The 26918-nt window shown below is 41.2% G+C and overlaps 1 protein-coding gene and 1 long non-coding RNA gene across 10 annotated transcripts; one reads left to right on the forward strand and one right to left on the reverse strand.

Annotated features, from left to right (window-relative positions):
• Positions 1-2559: 2559 nt before the first annotated feature.
• On the reverse strand, positions 2560-4332 carry LOC135574993 (uncharacterized). Its single transcript, XR_010465669.1, has 2 exons — positions 4110-4332; positions 2560-3416 (listed from the first exon to the last, which is right to left on the reverse strand). It is a non-coding gene; the product is annotated as an uncharacterized LOC135574993 (long non-coding RNA).
• Positions 4333-5125: 793 nt separating this feature from the next.
• On the forward strand, positions 5126-26918 carry LOC115141428 (transcription elongation factor A protein 3-like). Of its 9 annotated transcripts, XM_065000156.1 has the most exons (21): positions 5126-5366; positions 7879-7941; positions 8209-8314; positions 8422-8530; positions 8644-9111; positions 12481-12567; positions 12855-12944; positions 13123-13146; positions 14072-14203; positions 14400-14468; positions 15941-15997; positions 16329-16484; positions 18506-18574; positions 21269-21331; positions 21490-21564; positions 21678-21838; positions 22039-22094; positions 22296-22451; positions 25979-26125; positions 26359-26430; positions 26556-26918. In XM_065000156.1, exons 1-21 carry the CDS (start codon positions 5298-5300, stop codon positions 26562-26564), a joined length of 2238 nt encoding a protein of 745 aa, XP_064856228.1. In that variant the 5' UTR covers positions 5126-5297; the 3' UTR covers positions 26565-26918. The 9 variants fall into 9 exon arrangements, with proteins under 9 accessions (XP_064856228.1, XP_064856229.1, XP_064856230.1 ...); XM_065000157.1 differs by lacking the exon at positions 13123-13146; XM_065000161.1 differs by lacking the exon at positions 8644-9111 and having other exon boundaries at positions 5132-5366.

Consider the following 26918-nt stretch of genomic DNA (forward strand, 5'->3'; position numbering starts at 1 on the left):
AAACTTGATCTAAAAATGATACTTTAAGGAAAATGTTTTATTATATATATTTTGTGTTTAGCTCATATAATATAATTTAAAATAATGCATTAAGGTGTCTAATGGAATTTTGTAATTCCTCTTTTTTAATTGGCAGTGGGGGAAGAACGGCAGTGGTAGAACATCAACAGACAAAAAAGCATAAAGCCTTTCTGATTGCCCGTGTTGGTATGCCCTCTGTCACCACATTCTTCAAGAAGGTAGAGCCTTCCCAAGAAGAATATGATTTAGCTGTGCAGGAGGGTGTCTTTGCATACCACACTATGCGACACAATCATAGTTACAGATCTATGGACTGCACAGCACAACTGACACGAAAGCTTTATGAGCCGAAGTTTACATGTGCTAGGACAAAATGTGACGCCACAGTGAGTGGCACCATGGGCAACTACTTTGGTAACACACAACCTAGACCAGGATGAATTTGTGACCCTGGCCATTGATGTGTCCAATCATGGACATTTAAAGCTGCTGCCAATAGTAGTCAGATATTGTAAGATATATGGTGGCAACACATCTGTGGAAACAAAACTGCTTGATTTTGTTGAATTGAAAGGAGAAACAGCAGAGATTGCAGCTGAGGTCCTGGTGGTCATCCAAAAATGTAACCTGCAAAACAAAGTCGTGGCATTCTCTGCCGACAACACAAATACCAACTTTGGAGGACTGAATAGGCTGGGGAGGGTCAATGTCCATACCAAAGTTAAAAATGCTCTGCAGCGGGAGGTGATTGGCTTAGGTTGTCCTGCCCACATCATTCATAACACGGTCAGAACAGCTTTGGATATGATTCCCCTTTATGTTGAGTACCTGCTCACAAAGATATTTTCACCGTCAGAGTAGAAAGACTGAAGAGCTTTTGTGAGTTTGTTGGCCAGGAGTACCATAACATTTTAGGACACAGCAATGTTCGCTGGCTGTCCATGCTTCCTGCTCTAGAAAGAGTGCTGAAAAGGAATGTGCCATTGAAATCCTTTTTTCTTTCTGAAGACAAATGCCCTGTTGTCCTGCGAACAATGTTCAAAGATCCACTGACTGAACTTTAGCTGGACTTTGTCCATGGAAACTTGACCGTATTCAGTGACACGATCAAGATGCTTGAAGGCCAGGACAGCTGTGCTGTGGAGTCAGCTGCAATTCTGAGAAACAGAGGCAAAATTGACTGCAAGACGTGATGACAACTTCATTCCAGTTTTGGTCAGAGGACTTCTGAGAGAGCTAGAGGGAAATGGTTCAATGTCTAAAGAGAGCTTTCTCAAACCATCCCAATCATTCTTCACTACGGCTGTGAACTACTTGCAGGCATTGGGGAAAGCACACAGATAATCTAAAATATTTACATTGTCTCCTTTTAAAAAGGCAACCTCAGCGTGAAGAGATCCAGAAGGTAGCAGCCACACTGCAGGAAAAGTGCCCCAATGTGACCATCAATGAGGATGCATTGTGTGACGAGGTTACTGGCTTGCAAGAGTTCCTAAGGGGGGGGGGGGGGGGGATCGCTTGAAGAATGGAAAACATCGGAGACACCGCTTAGTCAGAGATGGAGCACGGTGGTTACCCACTTCAAAGAGAACGACATCCCACACACTAACCTGGCTAGATTAGCATCTGTTGTCATGTGCTTACCTGGAAGTAATGCACCAGTCGAGAGCGTGTTCTCCAAAATGAATGATATATGGACATCAGCAAGAAATAGGTTCACTGTTCCTACCATCAAGGCCCTGCTTATTGTGAAGACAAACTTCAACCTCCCCTGCCAGGAGTTCATGGAGAAGCTGGCCAAGACAAAGCAATGCTGAATAAGATACATTCTTCTGAGAAATATACAGATTAGGTTGGTATAGTTGGTAACTACATAATATAATCTCATCTTATTTCTTTATTATGTTAAATATTTCACATAGACATGTCTTTTTCAATTTTTCTTTTCTCTTCTGCTCTTATTCTACCCAGACTACCAGGACCACTGAATGGCTGTTCAGATCAGACAGTTCTGTCTTGTCTGTAGTGTTTCTGTAATATAGTTGTTTTCTTTATCAGTGTGCCTCTATCAGTGTACATGTTGTTATTACCATACATGAGATCCCCACATTGTAGCCTGTACATTTTAATAAATTCACTGATCATGTACTCTACCTTGGCAAATAAATGTGCAGTTCAGGTATGAATGTCTTTGAGATTCTTTTTCAGTCATATCCAATACCAGGAGTATCAACTACCAGTCTTTGAATGACTCGGTGTCTGCATGTATGTATTACACTTCAACAGGGTTTACCAATCTTGGTCCTGGGACATCAATGGTTACACATTGAAACTAGTAGACTAGAAACAGGTTTTAAATAGTTAAAAGCTGATTTGTAATTCATATATACAGAAAAACAGTACACTACACTTCCTATGTATCATGTAAATAGTCTAAAACCGGTTCATCTCAATATCTAATGCCCTTCATCTGCATTGATCTGATAAACACAGGATAGGTGTAGTATTTCATCAAACTAGACATAATTTCAACCAGTAGAGAATGTAAAATGCTTTATTGAAAAGCTCATTATCCAAGTGTTATAAATACATGCATTATAAATATTATAATTGTAATATTATAAATACAAGTTCAATCTGTACTTCAATGCACATCTGTTGTGCATTATAAAAACAGAGGAAGAAAGAGGTGGCGGGAGAGGTGTAAAAGACAAAGGGAAATAGGTCAAACATAAGAGCAGGGAAGGCAGCATATGATTAATGAATCACAGTGCTACCTAAATATTCTCAGTTCATCACAATTACATAACCATTGGGCTGTCGAGAGATAGGGTGTCTAATTGTTTAAAAAAAAATCAATATGGGTGATTTAAAATAGCCTGTTTTGTTTTTGTACAGACATCATACCCTTAGCTAAACAACACCCTCACCTGAGAAGTAGAAATCAAAAGGGAGAGAAACTGTGAATTCAATAACTGCAATTGACATAGCTAAGTAAATGGAAGAATACTCTCATTGCAATGTGAATGGCTCTTAAAAGAGCCGTTGGTTGTGCATAGTATAGTCTATGGTGTTGCCAGGGAACAGCACCCTCTTCAAAGAATTAGGAGGTGAAGATCTCCCGCACATGGATTGCCTCTCTTGTTGCCTTGTTGGAACCAATCCATAACATCCCGCAGAGCAGCAGACTTCTACTCTGGCACACGGCGGCAAGCTGCAGATCCTCTCCTGGTCCTCGAGTCCATCCTCATTAAGTTATGCAGGACACAGGTAGCCTTCACACACCTGAATTCCCCCATGAGGCAGTCCCAGATGGCCCTGGTCACCCAACCTTGCAGTGCCCTATATGTTAACTGTAAGCAATCGTTTTGAAGGAATCTCCAGTTACAAGGTCTCTGTAGTAATATGGAAGACAATGTAATTATTAGACTTTTTACATCACCGGGTCATTGTGGATTACTAAAGTATAATATCCTTTATAACAACTCATGAAAACAATGGATATCAAGATGCATGGGCACACATGTGCATGTATAGCATGTGACAATAACAGGATCATATCAAAGAATGAATAAATTAATACATAAATACCACTTGAAGCTATGTAGACAGGCTTTCATAACTCTCTTTATCTGAGGACAGAAAACCTCACAAGAAACAGACTTCATTACAGTCAAATTATACCATAATGAATATTATGTTACTATTATCTCTGTCCTCACTTCTAGGGACAGGAACTACACAAAAGTACCTGCCCTATCCAGAATAGCCTACTCTCTCACTTTGACAGTTGGGGCTGCTATCCCTTCACCCTCCATGGTTGTTAGCTAGCTACCAACAAATGCATTTTGAGTTAGTTTTTTAGTGATAAATACATCAAGATACCGAGCTAATATGAGGTTAGGTAGCTGTTGATATTTAATTCACTTGGCTAGCTATCTATACAGTATGTGACGTTGGCTGGATAGCTAGCTAGCCAACCAGCTAGTTCATTTAGCAGCTCGTTTGAGTTAGCCTGCACTGTAGCTAGTTAGCTAATAATACGTCGTTTAAAAAAAAGAAAACATTTTTGAAATGTATTTACTTACTTGAATTGGTTCTCCCAGCCATGTGGACAATTCTAAACAGGGCAGCAAAGTTTGTTTGTCACCAGAGCGTTTGAGAGGATATTACTATTGAGCTATGTACCCATGTCATAACCAGAACTTCACACAAACTTGCTATTCTGAATTCAATTCAATTCAAGGGCTTTATTGGCATGGGAAACATGTGTTAACATTGCCAAAGCAAGTGAGGTAGACAACATACAAAGTGAATATATAAAGTGAAAAACAACAAAAATTCAAAACAGCGCCCCTTGTCAGTCATCTAATACATATATAAATGATTGCCATATTTCACTGTATTATTCAAACATTAGGCTACATGGTTTACTACTAAGGTATATCATATAACAATTATTTATTTTATCTTCAAACTAAAGTGTAGACACACAGAGTGGGGTATTTTACTGTGTGGTTGGATACGCAACTATAGAGAGCAATAGTAATGGGAACATGAATGTTTTTGGGGATAAACGCCAGAAAAAGCTATGTTGTTAACACAGACTTAAGAGATCATATACGTTTTGTTCTGTGAGATAATATCATCAGCTAACGTCACGTCCGGTGAATTTTTAAGCATATATGTCATCAAAACAAGCACATAATATCATGACCTTCATGAATTATGAAGGCTTTATGTACTTTATCTCATAGAACAAAACATAGAAGATGTGTTAACCTCAGAACTTATTTTTGACGTTTATCCCAAAATACCCATTATTTCCCAATTCATTTCCCCTATAAGAATTGCTGAACGAACCAGAGTAACTGATTTCAGGTGTTTAGGACTACAAACTGGTGAGCTCTATTGCCCATTGTCATTTGGGTTCTCTCCAAAGTCCTCTGAAACAGTTTGCATAGCCCACTGTATTAAAGTACGTTTTGAAGTTATTCAATATTTTTCATATAAAGACGATATTAGTGTCAGACCCATAGCAACGTCTATATTTAGCTGTTGCCATGTGTCTCATGGGCATTTTGACCTGTTGGTCAGACGATCCGACAACTGTCCATCTGCCTGTAACTTGAGGACACGCCCCTTCGCCGAATGGCATGGATCGCGCCATAACGTAAAGTTATATCTACGTAGGATGAACATTTACATTTCGTATTTTTTATTATACAGCATTTTACATACTATCTATTATTGTACGTTTAATCCATGCATACACTATGACGCGAGAAGAGGAGTTAATTCGGATTGCAAAAAAACTGGACAAGATGGTGTCTAGAAATAACACGGTGAGAATCTATTTTGACACCTTTCTTTATGTCGCATGTTTTTCTGTTACCTCGTGCAGTCAAATGTATGAAATCATGTGTAGATGCATGCTTTATTTTGAATTTGCAACGACGTATTCTATTTTAAACGTACCTACATTAATAAAAAGTTTTACATTTCGAGGTTTGTGCTTTAAAAAGTTGTGCACTGTCCCGAGAGGAACAGTTGTTCAAGTAGCAAATGCTGAACAGGTGTTTGGCACAGAATTGTCAAGGTTTAGCCTATTAAGCAAGACCGTACGGTATACACACACACTGAATAAAACTACTAATGCAAAAGTGTGAGACTTAAAGCATGCTGTTATTCGACAACAACTCCGTGCATGGAACCGAACGTAAACAACGCAAGGTCGTGGCTGTGTGTTGTTAGTATGGGCCAATTGTGAAGCGCTGTTTTTGCGGATTGTAGAATGCAAGTCGTTCACGGATACATTTGAATGAATTTCCTTATTAACAGCGCCTGCTGTAAACTACACAAACACAACTATTTTGACAATTAGGCTACATTACTATTACAATATTTTTACGTAGTTATTATATCACAGTTTATCGATTGTAATTATGATTAATACAATTGATTACACGTTAATTGTCATTTTAAGTGTGCTCACTTAAAAACAGACTGTAGAAACATGTGCAGCTGCTACAATAGGCCTACTAATTACAGTACAAAATTCTGCCTGCAGCATGAATTTAATAATACTATGCTCCCTTAAAAACAGCCTGCAGAAACATGTGCAGCAGCTACAGTAGACCTACTAACTACAGTACAAACCCTGCTTGCAGCATGAATGAAAGAATACTATCCTCCCACCATCACAGGGGTGCAACTTTGGTTTTAGAAGTAGGGGGACATAACCTGGTGGGGGTCTGGGGGTCCTCCCTCAGAATGTTTTGGGCATCTAGAGCTAATTTCCTGCATTTCTACACAATCTAATATATCCCCTTTGCGGTCACTTTCATTTTAAGAATATAATATATTTTTAAACACTTCTACATGAAGCTTCTGGCTTGTCAAGTGTTTGCTGCACAGAGATAATATGTTTATGTTTTAGTTTAATTCATTTGCACCAAAGAAAACAAGTGATAGACAACAATACAGCTGCCCACTGAAGAAAAAGCTTCAAACTGTAACCAGTGCCTGCAACCTGGTTCCGGTTCAGTCAATCTACAACAGCACAGGAATGAAATCATCAACATGTATTGATCACATCTTTACCAATGCTGCAGAAATGTGTTTTTAAGGATTCTTGGAATTTGTTAGTAAAATATATTTTGGGGGATGTCTGAAGTAGGTCAATTTGTTCTTGTACCTTTTTGTAAAATAAAATGTGCATCTGCAAAAGTTCACTTCAGTGCCATCACAGACTGGTCTTCCCTGGTTGCCTGACTTTGCTGAGACCCCTGTCACCATTTTGATACTTCTCAGATGAGGCATGACAAACAATTACCTTGGTGTACATTCATACATTATATTATCCAAGAATAGAATCAATAGTTCAATAATTGAAATGATCATTATTCCCAGATCCCAGACTGTAGACTACCCATGAACTCAAGATGGAACTTTGTATCCATTCATTAATTTTGTAGTATATTATAACAATCAATCTGAGTTCCGTAGACTGGTCTTCCCTGGTTGTCTGACCCTGCTGGGACATCTGTCACCATCTGATACTGCTAAGACATGATGAGAATAGTGTTGTGTACTAACTGTGCACCATGACAGTGAAGCTTCTAGAGCTGTTTATTATTGTCAGTGTGAAAAGTAGGGAGTTACTGACAGATCATTAACGAGCCAAGTTAATTTACTTCTGTTGAAACGAGACAAAACAAAAGCTACAAAACATTTCTGCACAACAGCTGTCAGATATTGCTACCTGACAGGTAGCTAGGCTGAACTGGCTGTGGTAGCTAGATAGCTAGCTAAGTTAGTTCATTCACTTCAGACAGAACTTTAGTCGAGAGGGGATGAAACATTAGCTAACATTACATGTCAGTTACAGTGCTAGCTCAGCTCTGGGAATAAATACTTTTATTCTGTTAAGTCAAACAGCAGTTACCTTGCCAGCTACATCAGTCAAATAAAGAGTAGCCAGTTTCTGCTATGCTTGCTTTTACAACTACGAAAAAAATCACAACACACACATACAACAGCTGCCTCTGTTCGCATGCTCTGTTGTCTCCGCACGGTCCTAAATCCAGCTGGTTAAAACCACCAAACAGCCTACCCGACCACTCTGAGTCGTCCGCATGGTCCTAAAGCACACCGATGCCGCTTTTTGTATCACAATGCAATGATAAAACTGGGGGGTAACAAAAATGCAATTTCAGAATGAGGGGGGTAATGACCCCCCATCCCCAGTGAAAGTTGCACCCCTGGTACTATATATGTAATGAAAATAAATAATTCTGCTCCTCTCCCTGTTGGCTACAACTTCCAATACCATCATTTCCATGTTTGTGTACATAGGAGGGTGCCCTGGACCTGCTGAATGAATTGAAGAGCTTCAACATGACACTGAAACTTCTGCAGGTAGAGGACCTGCAACAGGAATATCCCACTCACCTGTTATGTATTATTTAGGTGTACAGAAGTTTAATATTTTAGGCTACTTCTACATTCAACATGAAATATTATAAAATGCATGGGGAATACAGTGCAGTCAGTGCAATTTCACACAAACAGGGAATTAATTATATAGTTATGCCTACTCCAAATGATAAGTGTGAACTCGTTATAAAAGTGTAAACTCCTTATTTCAAGGATCACATGCAACAAACCATTCTCTCCGCTGAATAGGAAACGAGAATCGGCATGTCTGTGAATGGAATCAGGAAGCACTGCACAGACGACGAGGTAGTTTCCCTGGCCAAGATCCTCATCAAGGACTGGAAGAGACTGCTGGGTAGGATTGTTGGAGACTGTGTTTTAGAAAGTGGAGCTGTCTGGAGTTGTGTTTTACAGTATACACAGTATGTAGAGACATCATTTTCAACCCTCTTTGCCCCCTAGATGCTGCACGTACTCCGAGTACTGAGAGGCCCAATAAGATGAAGTATGGGGTTGACTCCAACAAATCCACAGGGTCCCCAGTCAGGTCCCCCTTAGAGAAAGACACCAGGTAGGTGCATACACACACACTCACTCAAACCATTGCCTGCGTGTGAAGGCAAAAATGTAAACATAGAAAAGGGGAAGATACGGTATCTGGTGTGGTCTGTTTTTTTGCTCTAGTCACAAGAGGCTGGATGTTTCTGATTCAGAACCTGAATCTGAAAAGGAAGAATACTCTGACAAACGGCAAAAAGAGAAGTACAATGTTGAACACAAAAAAGACGAGAGAGCTGTTGACCTTAAAAAGGAGCGATATACAGAGGCATTCAAAAACAAACGGCATGCAGAACAATCCAAAAATGGAAAACATACAGAAGATGCCAGAAAAGAAAGACATGTAGAACACTTAGAAGAACCCAAAATGGAGAGACACTTCGAAAAATCCAGAAAAGAAAGACATTTACCTATACATGACACAAAAAATGAAAGACATGTGCAAGAACCCAAGAAAGAAAGTAACGAGAGTAATGAGAGCCACACCGATGAACCGAGAAAGGAAAGACACACAGAGGAACGCAGAAAGGAGATACCAATGTACGAACCCCCACAAGAGAGACCTGTTGAAAACCACAGACAAGGGTTTGAGAGGTGAGAGGTGCCCCTGTTAATTTGATTCCATACAGTCTAGAGAGGACAAGGGCTGGGCCTCAGGGATGTGTTGTGTTTTCAGGAGAAGCGTCTTGGATGATCTTTACCCCTCTTGTTACTCTCCTCCTCGCCCCCCCCGACCACCCCGTCTTCCTCCCCCTGTCAGACGTATGTCTGGGGAGGTGAATAAAGGGGTGAAAAAGAGGTGAAGAAGGAGAGAGAGAGGTCAGGATGGAAAGACACTCTGGTGTCAACGCATGGAACTTTTCTGAGAACACTGTATTACTTTCAGATGCTTTGGTGCACTACTGAATGAGTGGTTTGTACAGATATAAGGGTATAGTTTGAGATGTTTATATTGGAAGCCCTTGAGATGGATTGCACACTAACCTTGTTGTTTAACTAACTTGTTCATACAGCATACCACTGGGCACACCACGTAATTTCAACGTGAAAAGGGTCATATTTGGTGGAGATGTTGATCAATGAGATTTCAACCTTTATTCACCCACTCAAAAAGTCAGCCGGAAGTGTGTTGAATTGCTAATGCGTTATCACTATGCTTGCAACCATCTAAAAGCATATCTCAATTCCAATGGGAAAACAATGTTAGATTATTGGTTTAGTTGTCATTTAAATCCGTGTTTTATCGGTGTGTTATCAGTGTGCTTTCAACCATTTTAAAAGCACAACAAAGTTCAAAAGGGGAAAATGTCAGGTATTTATACAACAACTTAATGTTTTATCACTGTGCCTTTTATCACTGTGCCTATCTAATTGCACCACCAAATTACCTGAAAGTACATAGTGCACGTGTTCAATGCTGTAGAGATTCTGCACAGATTAATATAGCAATTGGGAAGACCTCCACAGAACTGCAACCTTTGCACGCTTTCTTGAACATGCACACTTTCTATGATTACATAAGAAGACATTTATAGTTACGGTAGGCTAACCTCAACATGTGGCCATAGATGTGTTGCTCATCGTAGCCCTTTCCTGCAGTCAAATGACCTAGTGGCCACATGGGTGGAATGTTATTAATATTTTTCATAATTTCATAATTAATAAAAAAAATATCATTTATATATCCGGTGTTTCTATGTCAAACGGGTTTGTTATATTTCAGTCTTCTGTGATGTAATATTGGGATGCAAACTAAACATTTTTATACATCTACAGTTGAAGTTGGAAGTTTACATACACCTTTAGCCAAATACATTTAAACTCAGTTTTTCACTATTCTTGATATTTAATCCAAGTAAAAAATTCCCTGTTTTAGGTCAGTTAGGATCACCACTTTATTTTAAGAATGTGAAATGTCAGAATAATAGTAGAGAGAGTGATTTATTTCAGCTTTTATTTCCTTCATCACATTCCCGGTGGGTCAGAAGTTTACATACACTCAATTAGTATTTGGTAGCATTGCCTTTAAATTGTTTAACTTGGGTCAAACTTTTCAGGTATCCTTCTACAAGCTTCCCACAATATGTTGGGTGACTTTTGGCCCATTCCTCCTGACAGAGCTGGTGTAACTGAGTCAGATTTGTAGGCCTCCTTGCTCACACACACTTTTTCAGTTCTGCACACAAAGTTTCTATGGGATTGAGGTCAGTGCTTTGTGATGGCCACTCCAACACCTGACTTTGTTGTCCGTAAGCCATTTTGCCACGACTTTGGAAGTAAGGTTGGGGTCATTGTCCATTTGGAAGACCCATTTGCGACCAATCTTTAACTTCCTGACTGATGTCTTGAGATGTTGCTTCAATATATCCACATAATTTTATTTCCTCGTGATGCCATCTATTTTGTGAAGTGCCCCAGTCCCTCCTGCAGCAAAGCACCCCCACAACATGATGCTGCCACCCACGTGCTTCTCGGTTGGGATGGTGTTCTTCGGCTTGCAAGCATCCCCCTTTTTCTTCCAAACATAACGATGGTCATTATGGCCAAACAGTTCTATCTTTGTTTCATCAGACCAGAGGACATTTCTCCAAAAAGTACGATCTTTGTCCCCATGGGCAGTTGCAAACCGTAGTCTGGCTTTTTTTATGGCGGTTTTGAAGCAGTGGCTTCTTGCTGAGCGGCCTTTCAGGTTATGTCGATATTGGACTCGTTTTATTCTGGATATGGATACTTTCGCACCTGTTTCTTCCAGCATCTTCACAAGGTTCTTTGCTGTTGTTCTGAGATTGATTTGCACTTATCTCACCAAAGTACGTTTATTTCTAGGAGACAGAATGCATATCCTTCCTGAACGGTGTGACGGCTGGGTGGTTCCATGGTGTTTATACTTGCTTACTATTGTTTGTACAGATGAACCTGGTACCTTCAGGCGTTTGGAAATTGCTCCCAAGGATGAACCAGACTTGACATCATTTTCTGTAATTTTCCAAGCTGTTTAGAGGCACAGTCAACTTAGTGTATGTAAACTTCTGACCCACTGGAATTGTGATACAGTGAAATAATCTGTCTGTAAACAATTGTTGGAAAAATGACTTGTGTCATGCACAAAGTAGATGCCCTAACCGACTTGCCAAAACTATAGTTTGTTAACAAGAAATTTGTGGAGTGGTTGAAAAATGTTTTAATGACTCCAACCTAAGTGTATGTAAACTTCCACTGAATATATCTGACATGGTACAGGTGTCTTCTTTTTTTTAAGCCCATAACCATGTGTGTGAGGTGTATACCTTTGTTTCAAAGTAGATTTGAAAGACTGTGACCCTGTTTTTCCCACTGCAGTTAAACGGTTGAATAAATACTGTTACTTTAGTTTGTAAAATATCCTTAACTAGGCTATTTACTGTATTACAAAAATCATATTGAATTGTTTGGTTGTCAACACAATCAAATAACATTTAAAGGATATATAATGCTTGGATAGTTTCATCTGAGCCACTGGCCTAATCCTATTCTTTAACTTTTTTTATTTAGTTGGAGACAAAATGCCTTAACTTGTCGACAAGTTAATATGCTATTTACTGTATTGCAAAAGTGATATTGAATCGTTTGATTGTCAACTCAACCAAATATCAACATTTGAACATCAACATGTGTATTTTCTACCACTGACTTAGTCTGGCTATATTTCCAGTTTGTTTACAAATGAATAATTGTTATGTTGGAATAATTTCTCAATTTCAACCAAGAATCAATGTTAAAGAATACAACTAAATCAGTTTGTGCCCAGTGGGTAGTGACTTGAAGAGTGATTTACCCAGCACCCACTTCTGCATGGTGCACAGTGTGATCATGGTAAATTATACATGCTTTCCTTAATCATTCGATTTGTGGTAGTTATATTAGTTCTGGAAAGAATGATTTTTTTTCTCAGATTTCTTTTGGAATATTTCTATTTCCATTCAGGAGAGATTCTTCAGACACTCTGTCTCCTTCTCATCCTCGTCCCACCCCTCCGTCCAGACGTCCCTCAGTGAAGGTGAAGAAAGAGAGGTCAGAGGGCATGCTGTTTGTGAATAGACTGAGTTGTGTACTATGGTCCATAGTTTGTGTTCGATCATCACCTACCTCTGTTTTATCAGACAGTGAAAACTGCCCTGAAATCCCTGTTTTACTGTTTGTTTTGTTATCATAGGTTAAACATTATACAGCGAAGTCAAAAACATTGCAACTATGTGCATGTTCTTCCTTTTTTGGTGAAAACTGTCAGCGATACACAGAAAATGACAAAAGTTTTCAGAATCGCAATAGATTATTCAGTCTGTTGGTTTTTCATTTAGGAAAAAAGCTCCTCCTGACCCTAATTCCCCGCTTCCTCCTCTTCATCCTCATCCTTCTATGCCCACTGCAGCAGAGGTCAAGAAGGAGAGGTTAGAGTCAGCTTCTCTTCTGTCATATCTAGATTTATTTCATAAGACATATTGGACTTTAGTATAAATTGTGCTTCCTGTAATTATACTTATGCTAAAATGTGTATTTTATTCTACTTTATGTTTGTTTGTATTCTTATCTTTTCTTACTTCTTATTGTTGTTGCATTGTCGAGAAGCAACCTTCAAGCAGTGATGAAAAAGTACGTAATTGTCATACTTGTGTAAAAGTAAAGATACTTTATTAGAAAATGACTCAAGTAAAAGTCACCCAGTAAAATACTACTTGAGTAAAAGTCTTAAGTATATTTAAAACCAAATACTTTAAGTATCAAAAGTAAATGTAATTGCAAAAATATACTTAAGTATATTTACTTGGGGTGGCAGGTAGCTTAGTGGTTAGAGCGTTGGGCCAGTAACCGAAATGTTGCTAGATCGAATCCCCGAGCTGACAAGATAAAAATCTGTCGTTCTGCCCCTGAACAAGGCAGTTAACCCACTGTTCCCCGGTAGGCCATCATTATAAATAAGAATTTGTTCTTAACTGACTTGCCTAGTTAAATAAATAAAACAGTTATCAAAAGTTGAATTATACATTATTTTAAATGCTCTTGTATTAAGCAAACCAGACAGCACCAATTTAAATTATTATTATTATGACAGATACCCAGGGGCACACTCCAACACTCAGACGTGAAGCTATTGTATTTATTGAGTCTGCCGGATCAGAGGCAGTACAGATGACATGGGATGTTCTCTTGATACGTGTGTGAATTGGACCATTTTGCTGTCCTGCTAAGCATTCAAAATGTAATTACTTTTGGGTGTCAAGGAAAATGTATGGAGAAAAAAGTGTATCATTTTCTTTAGGAATGTAGTGAAGTAAAAGTAACAGTTGTCAAAAATATAAATAGTAAAGTACAGATACCCTCAAACTACTTAAGTAGTACTTTAAAGTATTTTTACTTAAGTACTTTACACTACTGCTTACAAGTAAGCCTTTCGTTGGATGCTGCATGTGTATCCCCCATACATGACTAATAAAACTTGAAACATGAGTGTGCTACTATAGTATTGATAGTAATGATGAATAGTGGTGATGATTGAAAAACAATATTTTACATTTAGAAAAGAGCCTCCGCGGATTTCTGTGGTTAGAAAAGAGCCTCCGGACCCCAATGCTCCATTTGCTCCTCTTCCTCTCCATCTCCATCCTCCCCCTCCTGTGAAGCGCCCGTCAGTGGAAGTCAAAAAGGAGAGGTCGCTGTGATGTTGCATGGTTGTTTTTTTGTGTAGTTACTTTTGAGTGTCCGCAATGTTTGTTCTCTGTGACATTGTTGAACTGCTACTATTGACAGATATGCTTAATGGATTCTATTAATTTCGATACAACGCATTTTTGTTGCCTTTCCTTGTGAAGTTTCAAACATCACTTTCTTTGCTGTTTGCTACCCAGAGAAGAGTCGTCAGATTACAAACCCGTTTCTCTGAAGGTGACGTCATCTGACCATGTGAAAAAGGATAGGTGTGGGATCTGTAAATCAAACTACCTCATTCATGTTGAGTGTGCTCAATTGTGTTTAGCCTTTTCAGTACATGTTTCTAATATCATGATAAATATAGTATTCAACAGTCAGTTAATAGTTCCTGTTATATAGTGCCTTCGGAAAGTATCCAGACCCCTTGACTTTTTACACATTTTGTTAGGTTACGGCCTTATTTTAAAATATTTTTTAAATGTTTTATTCTCATCAATCTAACCCATAATGATGAAGCAAAAACGAGTTTAGAAATGTTTGCTGATTTATTAAGAATTTAAAAAAAATATATATATATATATATATATATCAGTATTCAGACCCTTAACTCAGTACTTTGTTGAAGCACCTTTGGCAGTGAATACAGCCTCAAGTCTTTTTGGGTATAACGCTACAAGCTTTGCCTACCTGTATTTGGGAAGTTTCTCCCATTCTTCTCTGCAGATCCTCTCAAACTCTGTCAGGTTGGATGGGGAGCGTTGCTGCACAGCTATTTTCAGGTCTCTCCAGAGACGTTCGATTGGGTTCAAGTCTGGGCTCTGACTGGGCCACACAAGGACATTTAGAGACTTGTCCCGAAGCGTTCTCTTGGCTTTGTGCCTAGTATTTGTCCTGTTGGAAGGTGAACCTTCACCCCAGTCTGAGGACCTGAGCACTCTGGAGCAGGTTTTCATCAAGGATCTCTCTGTACTTTGCTTCGTTCATCTTTACCTCGATCCTGACTAGTCTCCCAGTCCCTGCCTCTGGATGGTGCCAGGTTTCCTCCAGACGTGAGCTCTGTCAGAGTGACCATCGGGTTCTTGGTCAAGGCCCTTGTCCTCCGACTCTCAGTTTGGCCGGGCAGCCAGCTTTAGGAAGAGTCTTGGTGGTTCCAAACTTTTGTACCCTTCCCCAGATCTGTGCCTTGACACAATCCTGTCTCGGAGCTCTACGGACAATTCCTTTGACCTCATGGCTTGTTTTTTGCTCTGACATGCACTGTCCACTGCGGGACCTTATATAGACCGGTGTGTGCCTTTTTCAAATCATGTCCAATCAATTGATTTTACCACAGGTGGACTCTAATCAAGTTGAAGAAACATCTCAAGGATGATCAATGGAAACAGGATGCACCTGAGCTCAATTTCGAGTCTCATAGCAAAGGGTCTGAATACTTATGTAAATAAGGTATTTTTGTTAAGTTTGCAAATCTTTCTAAAAACCTGTTTTCGCTTTGCCATGATGGGGGTATTCTGTGTAGATTGCTGAGGAAATTGTTTGATTTAATCCATTATAGAATAAGGCTGTAACAAAACAAAATGTGGGAAAAGTCAAGGGGTCTGAATACTTTCCGAAGGCACTGTATTTGTCATGACATTCTGTAAATGCAGAGGATGATAAGGATGTCATTTTGTGAAATTAGATTTAAGATTATTATGACAACAGTTGCAAAGCACTGCTAACCGTCCTCCATTTGCAGAAAAGACTCCGATAGCAAAGTGCCCAAAAAAACATCTGTTGATGCCAAGAAAGAAAGGTTAGCAAGCCACCGTCCACAGGCCCACATGCAGTGTATAATTATGCATGCACCTATGTGCTTGTTTACATTGAATCCCACTGACATGAGTTGTGGTTGTGTATTTGGTGATATTGGAGAATTGTTTGTTAACCCCTTCATTGGAGCAGAGGTCTTCATAGGGAAATAACGTGTGTGCATATTTGTCAGTGCTTTGCTACCTTGTCATCTTGTGCTGGTGAGGCTGTTTGATCAAGCATGCCTGCTCCCTGAATGCTGTGTGCTTTTTGCCAATCAGCTATGGTTGCAATACATGCAAATGTTACATACATACAAATGTTTCCTGTTTCAGAAAGGATTTGTCAGATTCCAAACCAAAACCTGCTAAAAGGCAGAGTCTGGACTCCTCAGATTCCAATCCAAAACGTTCTAAAAGGCAGAGTCTGGACTCCTCAGATTCCAATCCAAAACGTTCTAAAAGGCCAAGTCTGGATGACAAGAAAGACAGGTCTGCATAAGCAGGATCATATTCTGTACACAATAATTGGTGGATGTAGTGAACTTCACTCTAAAAACACTTATTGACCTCACTTTTAAACCTGTATGATGTGAACATTGAAGGACAATAATGAAATAAATATTTTAATGTGTAAAACTCTCTTCTCACACCCAAGGCACTGAAAATAATTATTATACTAAAAGCAGAAAACAATCAATGCTATATACAGGTGTCGTCCGATCCGGTGAACAGAATTATCATAGGTCATTGAAAGCTTTTCTGAACAGCTCAGTTATTTAGCTGTGCCTTAAGCAAGGCCAGAGGCTGCAGCCCTGACAGTGACTGGAAGCGCGTTCCACAGCCGAGAAGCCGCACCACTGAAAACCATGTCACCCATAGTTTTTTTTGTCTGCTGAAGGGATATGGACATGTAGGAGCGAAGGGAGTGTGATGTCAGACCGATAGTTGGGTAAAGAGTTGTGGGTAGCTTGGTAGGTGTGGATTCTAAAGTCAATGCGTGAGCATATGCGGAGCCAATGGAGGTTGAACAGCACTGGAGTGATGTGCTCATGGGGGAGTTGTGGGTGAGGACACATGCAGCACAGTTCTGGACATATTGTAGCCTTCTTAGGCACGTGTCAGATTTGTCAACAAACAGGGTATTACAATAGTCCAGACAGGATAAGATAAAGGTGTGGATGAGCTGCTCAGCTGGAGGCTGTAAAATGTTCCATAGATGGAAAAATGTAACTTTGGAAACACATTGATGTGGGCCTCTGTCAAAAATCACATCCAGATTGCAAACCTCACTGGAGGGGAGGATCTTGACATCATCAATATTGAGGCTGTAGCTGCCGATTTAGTCTGATGCCAGTGCCAATCAGGACAACCGCTGTCTTTTTGCGGTTTAACTGCAGGAAACTCTGCTGCATCCATACTTTGATGTCCTACAGGCAACTGACGAGGAATGCAGTGGCATTGGAAGTGTTTGTGGAGATATACAGCTGTCATCAGCATAAAAGTTAAAGCCCAGTCCACTGTTTCCCAGTGGCAGCATGTAGATCCAAAACAGTAGATGCCCTAGGACCGAGCCTTCAGGGACCCCCCTGGCGGAGCAGTGAGCTTAGGACCTGAACCAGTCCAGGACAGTGTCTGACAGGCCCAGTAGCTTCTCCATGCGGTCTAGCAGAATGGCATGGCTGACCATGTTAAACGCTGCAATGAGGTCCAGCAGTATGAAGATGCTGGCAGCCCCAGAGTCATGAGGAGGTCATTGGTGACCCTTACCAAGGCAGTCTCTGTGTCTGAAACCAGACTGGAAGGGCTCGAGTAGGTTGTGAGTGGCAAGATGTTGTTGGAGTTGGCTAGACATAGCAAGCTCGAGGAGCTTACTCAGGAAGGGCAGGTTTGAGATAGGCCTGTAGTTCTGGAGGTTGTCAGGGTCAGATGCAGGCTTTTTAAGTACTGTTGTGACTGTGGCTGAGTTTGAGCTGTGGAGGGACACATCCAGTGGTGAGGGACTTGTTAATGATTTTCTGTGAAAAAAGGCTCCAGAGCAGGTAACTAGGTCTTGACAGATGAGGTGGGGATAGGATCAAGTGAACAAGTGGTGAGCCTCATTGTTTTAACCTGCTTGGTTACATCAGCTGCAGTGTCTGTGGTGGACATGGAGATCCTTGACTCAGGGGGACTGTGTAGATCAACTACAGGGGCTGGAGAGGACATGATGGGGTCAGATGTTTTCAATTTGGCTTTGGAAGAAACCGGTTTTGATTGCGGAGTTCTGGGGAGGCTGAGTTGTTCACAGGTTTAAGGAGCTTGCTCACAGTAGAGAACAGAACCTGGGAGTTGCCACTGCTGTTGCTGATCAGTTGGGAGTAGTAGTAGTAGTAAAATGGTCAAATGAAAGTAAAAACAGGATATAATTTAAAGCTTTACCTCGTCACTCTCAATATCTAACACTCACTCAGATGAACAGACAGCAGTGTCACAAGGTGACATGTTTTCCTCTCTCTCTCTCGTTGTTGTAGAAAGGACTCCACTGACTCCAAGCCCAGCCATTCTGTGAAACGTCATTCGACTGATTCCAAATCAGACAGGTAGGTACTGGCTCTCATTCAGATTCAATACTATGACTGACACTTCTCTTGTCATTACTGCTAAATGCCTTAATACGTTGCCATGAGCTACCCAGTGGGCGAAGTACACCCGTCAGCATCTAGTTTGAATTGATATTCGATTTATAACGTGACATCAATATGAAATCTACATAACAAGCGAAAAGTGGTGGGAAAAGTACTCAATTGTCATACTTAAGTAAATGCTAGTAGATTTATTTTATTTTATGGACAGACGGGTACACTCCAACACTCACATAATTTACAAAATGCAGTATTTGTGTTTAGTTAGTCCGCCAGATCAGAGGCAGTAGGGATGACGACGCATTATAAGTGTGTGAATTGTACCATCATTCTGTCCTGCCTGAGCAAGTACTTTTTGGTACCAGGCAAAATGTATGTTAAAAGTGCTCATTTTCTTTAGGGATGTAGTGGATTAAGTTGCCAAAAATATACTTAACAAAAATATAAAAGCAACATGTAAAGTGTTGGCCCCATGTTTCATGAGGTGAAATAAAAGATCCCAGATATGTTCCATACACACACAAAGCTTATTTCCCTCAAAGTTTGTGTGCAAATTTGTTTAGTGAGCATTTCTCCTTTGCCAAGATAATCCATCCTCTTGACATGTGGCATATCAAGAAGTAATGATCATTACACAGGTGCACCTTGTGCTGGGGACAATAGAAGGCCACTCTAAAATATGCAGTTTTGTCACATAACACGATGTCTGAAGTTTTGAGGGAGCGTGCAGTTGGCATGCTGACTGCAGGAATGTCCACCAGAGCTGTTGCCAGATAATTGAATGTTCATGTCTCTACCATAAGCCACCTCAAGTGATTTTAGAGAATTTGGCAGTATAACAAACTAGCCTCACAACCACAGACCAAGTCTCACCATGCGAGCCCAGGACATCCACATCCGTCTTCACCTGCAGGATTGTCTGAGACCAGCCACCCGGACAGCTGATTAAACTGTGGGTTTGCACAACCGAGGAATTACTGCACAGAAACTGTCTCGGGGAAGCTCATCTGCGTGCTCGTCGTCCTCACCAAGGTCTTCACCTGACTGCAGTTCGGCATCGTAACCGACTTCAGTGGCAAATGCTCACCTTCGATGGTCACTGGCACGCCGGAGAAGTGTGCCCTTCACGGCTGAATTCTGGTTTCAACTGTACTGGGCAGATGGCAGACGGCGTGTATGGCATTGGGTGGGCGAGCGGTTTGCTGATTTCAACGTTGTGAACAGAGTGCCCCGTGGTGGGGTTATGGTATGGGCAGGCACAAGCTACGGACAACGAACACAATTGCATTTTATCGATGACCGTGATGAGATCCTGAGGCCTATTGTCATGCCGTTCATCCGCTGCCATCACCTCATGTTTCAGCATGATAATGCACGGCCCCATGTTGCAAGGATCTGTACACAATTCCTGGAAGCTGAAAATGTCCCAGTTCTTCCTTGGCCTACATACTCACCAGACATGTCAACCAATTTGAGCATGTTTGGAATGCTCTGGATCGATGTGTACGAAAGCGGGTTCCATTTCCCGCCAATATCCAGCAACTTCACACAGCCATTTAAGAGGAGTGGGACAACATTCCACAGGCCACAATCAACTCTATGTGAAGGAGATGTGTCTCGCTGCATGAAGCAAATTATTGCCACACCAAATACTTAATTGTTTTCTGATCTACTCCCCAACGTTTTTTAAGGTATATGTGAATGACGGATGCGTATTTGTATTCCTATTCATGTGAAATCCATAGATTAGGGCCTAATTTATCCATTTCAATTGACATATTTCCTTAGATGAACTAACTCAGTCAAATATTTTTAATTGTTGCATGTTGCATTTATATTTTTGTTAAGTGTATAAATAGTAAAGTATAAATACCACCAAACTACTTTATGTATTTTTACTTAAAGAAAAACTCAAAATACAGAAAATTCTGTATTTTGAAAAACGCAGCATCATATGATGCAAAAATGACCATATGGGCTAGATTTCTTAGTACATTGTTGATCTAGACCCAAAATAGTTTGTATGTCAGCAATCAAGTTTTCAAGATATGTAACTTGAAATAGACAACAATCTGGCATCTTGAAATCTTGATTGCTGACATACAAACTATTTTGGGTTTACATCAACAATGGACTAAAATCTAGCCCGTATGATGGTTTTTGCATCATATGATGCTGCGTTTTGCAACTTTCAAAATACGAAGCTCAATGCATTTGTATTTTGAAAGTTCTGTAACTTGATTTGCTCTATTCTGAAACCAATCTTGCCTGTATGATGCATTTTGTGTCATATGTTGCAGAACGCAGCATCATATGATGCAAAATGTATCATATGGGCCAGATTTCTGTATTTTGAAAGTTTCATATCTTGAAAACTTGATTGTTTACATGCAAAATATTTTGGGACTATATCAAAAATGGACTACTGAAACAAATACTAAGACACATTTTGGGGTACTTTACACCACTGCAAGCGAGCCATATTGCATTTTTTTTTTCAAATTTGGATGAAAAAAGTGTACTTTTTCCACATTTTTGACAAAGTTGTCACATGGATTTGTTTTATTTGTTGAAATTACATTGAATCAATCAGTGGGTAGTAACCCCCTTTTCTCGCTTTCAAAACATTCCTAATTTACTACCTCTCTTTAGGAGGGACTCTGTGGATTCCAAGACTAGCAGCTCACCCTCAGCTAAGAAGCTCTCTAGCGAGACGTAAGAGGGCCCCTTTCTTATGCAGATAGAAAAGCAAATTTCCCTTTCTTATTTATTTTACTGCTTCATTAATGCATTTTTATTTACTTTGCATAATGGAGCACATTAAGATAAGTACGTTAGTTCACTCCATGTCTTTTTCTGTCTGTTTGTTTCAGGAAAGAATTTCATAGCTCCAAGTCCTCTCACCCTGGCCCTCTGCAGAGAAAGTCCTCAACGGACAGTATTGAACGGTACCCTTTTTAACTGGAAAATACTATCTACTGTACTACTGAAATCAATATGGATCAGATTTTAAACTCTTGATTGATGTATATGCTGTCTGGCTTGTGTATACGATGACCAGGAGAGGGAAACCAGAGATGCCAAAGATTCCCACCACCCCCACCAGTCCCATGTCCCCCTCCTTCAGCTCAGCAGGGGTTCCCCTGTCCCCTTGCCTTGCCACTGGAGAAACCATCAGGGACAAGTGCATCGAGATGCTGGCTGCTGCTCTACGTACAGATGGTGGGGAAAAGACCAGCCACTAACTGAATGAGTACAAGTACAGACACTCACAGAGATAAGAGATCAATCTACACACAAAGTGACTCATTCAATGCACATTCATTCACACATACAGTATAAAAATTACTAATGATTACATTACACACAGATTTTGTAGATGAAAAGGAGGAAACGTAATACCCTGAGTTTTATCTCCTCAGACAACTTCAAAGAATTTGGGACAAACTGTGACTCCATGGCAGCAGAGATTGAAGATCATATCCTTTTAAATCTGCATGTGTTTCTGAAGTATTTTACCAATTTGGGTTGGTTTCAGGTTGCAGTGTGTTTGCAGAGCTGCCATTTGCTCTCTTGGCTTTGAATATAACAAATGTTATATTTGTTTGATCTTTTATTGTCACCGTTAGATATTTCAGTCAGACGGTGATGAACGCTTCCTTAACTACCCTCCGCTGCACATATTTACACGGAGATGGGATCCACAGATATGAAGTATAAAAACAGGGTGCGGAGCCGCATCAGCAACCTGAAGGACCCCAAAAACCCTGGACTGCGGAGGAACGTCCTAGCTGGAGGCATCGAGCTGAGACGCTTCGCCATCATGTCTGCTGAGGTACTGTAAACTTCTGTCATATCAACCCATGACGCACCCCTGCCTCTTAACATTAACATTTACATTTAAGTCATTTAGCAGACGCTCTTATCCAGAGCGACTTACAAATTGGTGCTTTCACCTTATGACATCCAGTGGAACAGCCACTTTACAATAGTGCATCTAAATCTTTTAAGGGGGGGGAGAAGGATTACTTTATCCTATCCTAGGTATTCCTTAAAGAGGTGGGGTTTCAGGTGTCTCCGGAAGGTGGTGATTGACTCCGCTGTCCTGGCGTCGTGAGGGAGTTTGTTCCACCATTGGGGGGCCAGAGCAGCGAACAGTTTTGACTGGGCTGAGCGGGAACTGTACTTCCTCAGTGGTAGGGAGGCGAGCAGGCCAGAGGTGGATGAACGCAGTGCCCTTGTTTGGGTGTAGGGCCTGATCAGAGCCTGGAGGTACTGAGGTGCCGTTCCCCTCACAGCTCCGTAGGCAAGCACCATGGTCTTGTAGCGGATGCGAGCTTCAACTGGAAGCATACATATTCCTAAGATGTTGTTGTATCAAAGAGAGAGAGTCAAGAAAGTCAAGCACCTACCAAAATATTGAGTAGAGTAGACAAATTTCCCTCAGAGATGGTCTATCTATCGACATTTGAAGTCGAAAGTTTACATACACTTAGGTTGGAGTCATTATTACTCGTTTTTCAACCACTCCACAAATGTATTGTTAATAAACTATAGTTTTGGCAAATCTACTTTGTGCATGACACAAGTAATTTTTCCAACAATTGTTTACAGACAGATTATTACACTTATAATGTACTGTATCACAATTGCAGTGGGTCAGAAATGTACATACATTAAGTTGACGCAAGTATAAAAACCATGGGACCACGCAGCAGTCATACCGCTCAGGAGGGAGACGCTTTCTTTCTCCTAGAGATGAACTTACTTTGGTGCCAAAAGTGCAAATCAATCCCAGAACAACAGCAAAGGACCTTGTGAAAATGCTGGAGGAAACAGGTACAAAAGTATCTATATGCACAGTAAAACGATATATCGACATAACCTGAAAAGCAGCTCAGCAAGGAAAAACCCACTGCTCCAAAACCACCATAAAAAAGCCAGACTACGGTTTGCAACTGCACATGGGGACAAAGATCATACTTGGAGAAATGTCCTCTGGTCTGATGAAACAAAGAACTGTTTGGTCATAATGACCAGCGTTATGTTTGGAGGAAAAAGGGGGAGGCTTGCAAGCCGAAGAACACCATCCCAACCATGAAGCACGGGGGTGGCACCATGTTGTGAGGGTGCTTTGCTGCAGGAGGGACTGGTGCACTTCACAAAATAGATGGCATCATGAGGGAGGTAAATTATGTGGACATATTGAAGCAACATCTCAAGACATCAGTCAGGAAGTTAATGGGTCTTCCAAATGGACAATGACCCCAAGCATACTTCCAAAGTTGTGGCAAAATGGCTTAAGGACAACAAAGTCAAGGTATTGGAGTGGCCATCACAAAGCCTTAACCTCTATCCCATAGAAAGTTGGGGGCAGAACTGAAAAAGTGTGTGCGAGCAAGGAGGCCTACAAACCTGACTCAGTTACACCAGCTCTGTCAGGAGGAATGGGCCAACATTCACCCAACTTATTGTGGGAAGCTTGTGGATGGCTAACCGAAACGTTTGAATTTGTATGTCCCTTCTGTCTTCAAGAGAGCGAGAGTTGCACCCCTTCTGAAAAAACCTACACTCGATCCCTCCGATGTCAACAACTACAGACCAGTATCCCTTCTTTCTTTTCTCTCCAAAACTCTCGAACGTGCCGTCCTTGGCCAGCTCTCCCGCCATCTCTCTCAGAATGACCTTCTTGATCCAAATCAGTCAGGTTTCAAGACTAGTCATTCAACTGAGACTGCTCTTCTCTGTATCACGGAGGCCCTCCGCACTGCTAAAGCTAACTCTCTCTCCTCTGCTCTCATCCTTCTAGACCTATCGGCTGCCTTCGATACTGTGAACCATCAGATCCTCCTCTCCACCCTCTCCGAGTTGGGCATCTCCGGCGCGGCCCACGCTTGGATTGCGTCCTACCTGACAGGTCGCTCCTACCAGGTGGCGTGGCGAGAATCTGTCTCCTCACCACCGCTCTCACCACTGGCGTCCCCAGGGCTCTGTTCTAGGCCCTCTCCTATTCTCGCTATACACCAAGTCACTTGGCTCTGTCATAACCTCACATGGTCTCTCATATCATTGCTATGCAGACGACACACAATTAATCTTCTCCTTTCCCCCTTCTGATGACCAGGTGGCGAATCGCATCTCTGCATGTCTGGCAGACATATCAGTGTGGATGACGGATCACCACCTCAAGCTGAACCTCGGCAAGACGGAGCTGCTCTTCCTCCCGGGAAAGGACTGCCCATTCCATGATCTCGCCATCACGGTTGACAACTCCATTGTGTCCTCCTCCCAGAGCGCTAAGAACCTTGGCGTGATCCTGGACAACACCCTGTCGTTCTCAACTAACATCAAGGCGGTGGCCCGTTCTTGTAGGTTCATGCTCTACAACATCCGCAGAGTACGACCCTGCCTCACACAGGAAGCAGCGCAGGTCCTAATCCAGGCACTTGTCATCTCCCGTCTGGATTACTGCAACTCGCTGTTGGCTGGGCTCCCTGCCTGTGCCATTAAACCCCTACAACTCATCCAGAACGCCGCAGCCCGTCTGGTGTTCAACCTTCCCAAGTTCTCTCACGTCACCCCGCTCCTCCGCTCTCTCCACTGGCTTCCAGTTGAAGCTCGCATCCGCTACAAGACCATGGTGCTTGCCTACGGAGCTGTGAGGGGAACGGCACCTCAGTACCTCCAGGCTCTGATCAGGCCCTACACCCAAACAAGGGCACTGCGTTCATCCACCTCTGGCCTGCTCGCCTCCCTACCACTGAGGAAGTACAGTTCCCGCGCAGCCCAGTCAAAACTGTTCGCTGCTCTGGCCCCCAATGGTGGAACAAACTCCCTCACGACGCCAGGACAGCGGAGTCAATCACCACCTTCCGGAGACACCTGAAACCCCACCTCTTTCAGGAATACCTAGGATAGGATAAAGTAATCCTTCTCACCCCCCTTAAAAGATTTAGATGCACTATTGTAAAGTGGCTGTTCCACTGGATGTCTTAAGGTGAACGCACCAATTTGTAAGTCGCTCTGGATAAGAGCGTCTGCTAAATGACTTAAATGTAAATGTAATGTAAATGTTTGACCCAAGTTAAACAATTTAAAGGCAATGCTACCAAATACTAATTGAGTGTATGTAAACTTCTGACCCACTGGGAATGTGATGAAAGAAATAAAAGATTAAATAAATCATTCTCTCTACTATTATTCTGACATTTCACAGTCTTAAAATAAAGTGGTGATCCTAACTGACCTAAGACAGGGAATTTTTACTTCGATTAAATGTCAGGAATTGTGAAAAACTGAGTTGAAATGTAGTTGACTAAGGTGTATGTAAACTTCCGACTTCAACTGTATCTATCTATCTAGGAGATGGCTAGTGATGAGCTGAAGCAGCTGAGGAACAATCTGACTAAGGAGGCCATTAGGGAACACCAACTGTCCAAAACCAGCGGTACCATTTCTGACCTGTTTCAGTGCAGCAAGTGCGGCAAAAAGAACTGCACCTACAACCAGGTAAACATACCGTACTCTGCATACACACCCTATTCTGCTTTATTACCAAGTATATACTGTATTTTACTTAAACAGATACACATGGCTCACTGCACTGAAAACATACTGACCCAATATCAGTTTTATTTTGTTCGCTCTACCAGTTCCAGTTCCATTTTACACAGTGAGATACAGTGGAGACAGCCTGTGCTGTTTTATGAAAGCTGACTTTGTATTTCTTGGGGTGTGTGTAGATGCAGACCCGCAGTGCTGATGAGCCTATGACTACTTTTGTTCTGTGTAACGAGTGCGGGAACCGCTGGAAGGTGAGACATTTCCCTCACCAGTTCAGATAAAGCCCAGCACATAGTGGTGTCTCTGAGGCACAACAATGGTCCACAGACATAAATAATCTATAAATGTACTTATATTCATTTGTTTTCTATTCCAGTTCTGCTGATGTGGCCCAGCTCCAATGACGATGTTGCAGACCACATTTTTCTATGAGGGGTTATAATGTTTAGCAATGAGTAATTTTACAAAAATGAATACCGGTACTTACGATTTATAATTGACTTTTTAAGATGGACTCCCGAGTGGTGCAGCAGTCTAAGGCACTGAATCTCATTGCAAGAGGCGTCACTACAGTTACTGGTTCAATTCCAGGCTGTATCACATCCGGCTGTGATTGGGAGTCCCATAGGGCGGTGCACAATTGGCCCAGCATTGTCCAGGTTGTAAATAAGAATTTGTTCTTAATTGACTTGCCTGGTTAAATAAAGTTTACATTTAAAAAATAATAATGATAAATGAA

The sequence above is a fragment of the Oncorhynchus nerka genome, linkage group LG14, assembly GCF_034236695.1.
Source record: "Oncorhynchus nerka isolate Pitt River linkage group LG14, Oner_Uvic_2.0, whole genome shotgun sequence".
Lineage (NCBI taxonomy): Eukaryota > Metazoa > Chordata > Actinopteri > Salmoniformes > Salmonidae > Oncorhynchus > Oncorhynchus nerka.